Below are 2,441 nucleotides of genomic sequence, written 5' to 3'. Positions count from 1 at the left end.
GTTACCGGAGTGACGCGGGCGTCCAAAACGGAGATGAGGGGCTGATAGTCTTGGTCCAGCCCGTGGATGATGTAGGATAAGAGCTCGTCGTTTTGGATTGGTTTTCCCGCCGCGGCGAGCTCATCAGCAAGCCCCCTCATGGCGGCGAAGAAGGAGGACGCCGATTGGTTGCCCTTCTGCGTGTTGATCAGCGCCGTGCGACTGTTGTTGACGCGGCTGAGTGACTGCGACGAGAACATGCTCGCCAGCGCCACCCAGAGTTCTCGCGCCGTGGTGATCGCGGTCACCGTGACGAGCACCTCCTTGGATAGGTGTTGGAGTAGATATCCAAGGACCTGCTGATCCTCCTTCACCCAGAGCGGATGGAGAGAATTCGGCCCCTCGGTTTCTTTCCCAGCGGCATCTTTGGTGACGTGGGTTTTGGCCGGCTCGGTCGACGTGCCGTCGACGTAGTGGTAGACGCCGGCGCCCCGCAGCTGCGGCATGATCCGGGTCCGCCACAGGATGTAGTTGGTGCGGGAGAGTTTCTCCGTGACTCCTCCGCTGAGGGTTGGCTGGAAGGAGGAGGTGGAGGAAGACATGCTGCGCACTTTGGTGGAGATGGGTAGCTAGGGTTTTGGGAAGAAGATTGCTCTGTATACCATGTGCAATTGCGGTAAATGTCGTGCCGATCCAGGTTGACGTGCTGCGTGTTAAATAGAGGGGTTGCGAGCCCTAATACGCGTACAGGTTGTTGGAGAGATTACATCTTGGGAGAGAAGAATACAAGAGATAAAACAAGATAAAGAGTACATGAATATCCTGTATAACTACTCCTCCTTCGGTGGTGATCCTCCTTGCCGTACACGCCATCATGTCACACATATTGTGTTTAACAAGATTATCTTCTCTTTCTGCCACTGGCTGGAACTCCCACCATTGTGTCTCCAAAGAGTATAAATGCAGCCAGGTGTGTCGTACCCACAAAAAAACATGCCAGGCCTGCCTTCCCCTGACTCTACCATAGTTCTATAATGACCAGATGCATATTTGGCCTCGGATGGGGGGTCAGCAATGGAGAATTCCATCCTTTGGGTATCGAACACCAACATTTTCATTTCAAACTCCCAGCCTGGAAGCCAGTAAAAGCAGCCATACGCGTATTGGCGCCGGCAGAAGAGTCTCTCCCCTATCGACGATAGCATGCCAGCTAACAAATGGCTCCAACTATGGGGTGCAACGGCTCGCCATAGTCTGGTGCTGGAAGAGAAGACAAAGGAGATGAGCTTAGCTTGGCACTGCACCATACACATGACTCTGAATGATGTCTCTTGCGCAGCTGCCGCCTCATCATCATGGCTGTCTCCTTGCGAAATCAGGAAAGTCTCGTTGCAACGCGGTTTTGTCAGCATAGCAGCTAGGTGGTGAGGTATTGGAGGAAGCAGAAGGTATCGCCGGTGCAAGGGGTCGCACACCACCATCTCTTTCTCTCCACAACAGGATCCCATGGGGGCAAGAAGGACACGGCCGTCGCGGATGTCCCGGATGACCCAGCGGGGAGTGGAAGCTGGGGAAGGGACGAAAGAGAAGGAGAAGTCGGCGGCGAAGGCAACGGCGCTGGCTACTGACGCGGAGGGGTGAGGCGGCTTCGCGGGGAGGAAGCCTGTGCTTGTACGGAGGAAGCCGAGGAGGGGCGGGTGGTGGAGCTTGCGGTACTGCCTGAGGAAGGAGCTGTCGGCTACGACACGGCGGAAGGCGACACAGGCGGCGGAGGCATGGACGAGGTCGATTGGGGTGGGAAGACGAACGAAGATTTCAGCCAGGAGCTCGTCGGGGATTGGCAGCGAGGCCATACCCTGGGGGCCAAGCCGCCGCGGACGGAGACGACGAGGGGCCCGACGGCAGTGCTCGTGGAAGGCAGGTTTCAGGTGGTGCTCCGCCGGGTTGCGGCCCATCCCGGCCGCTGCCGGGAGAGAAACCCTAGTCCTGCTGGTCTCGACTGTGTGGGCGATTTGGGGAAAGATGAGAGGTCTTAGGCTCGAATTTGGACATTTTATAGTTTTTGAGAACCTCTAGGCATCAGACTACTGACATTTTCTTCCTGTCAGACGTCCGTGGCCATCCAATTAAAGCACGCAGGTGGTTCGATTTGCTAGCAAACTCCCCCACGTCAGTCAACTTGCATGCAGGATTCCACATTAATTGCGTTTAATTTGTTTCCTAACAGCTTCCTCCTCAAATCAAGAGCTATAACTAATTAAAGATATTTTGTTTCCAATCGTGAGGATCCTTGCTTCCTGCAGTACATTTTAGTTTGCTGCCCATGCAATTTTCAAATCAAAGCATGTATAATTAAACATTGCTTTGTTGCTTCCAACATTTTTATTTGCTTCGTTACGTACTTTTCAATCGTGATGAGGATTCTTTTTGTTTGCTTCCTACGTAGTTTTCAATAGCGAGGA

The 2,441-nt window shown here is 53.9% G+C and overlaps 1 protein-coding gene across 1 annotated transcript; it reads right to left on the bottom strand.

The window, feature by feature from the left end:
- Positions 1-851: 851 nt before the first annotated feature.
- LOC141025720 (uncharacterized) lies at positions 852-1,934 on the bottom strand. Its single transcript, XM_073501632.1, has one exon. The coding sequence runs from the start codon at positions 1,932-1,934 to the stop codon at positions 852-854; it is 1,083 nt and encodes a 360-aa protein (XP_073357733.1).
- Positions 1,935-2,441: the final 507 nt, after the last annotated feature.

The sequence above is a fragment of the Aegilops tauschii genome, chromosome 6 (genome assembly GCF_002575655.3).
Source record: "Aegilops tauschii subsp. strangulata cultivar AL8/78 chromosome 6, Aet v6.0, whole genome shotgun sequence".
NCBI lineage: Eukaryota > Viridiplantae > Streptophyta > Magnoliopsida > Poales > Poaceae > Aegilops > Aegilops tauschii.
Note: the sequence above shows the minus strand (reverse complement) of the source record. Positions and strands in the feature narration are given on the sequence as shown.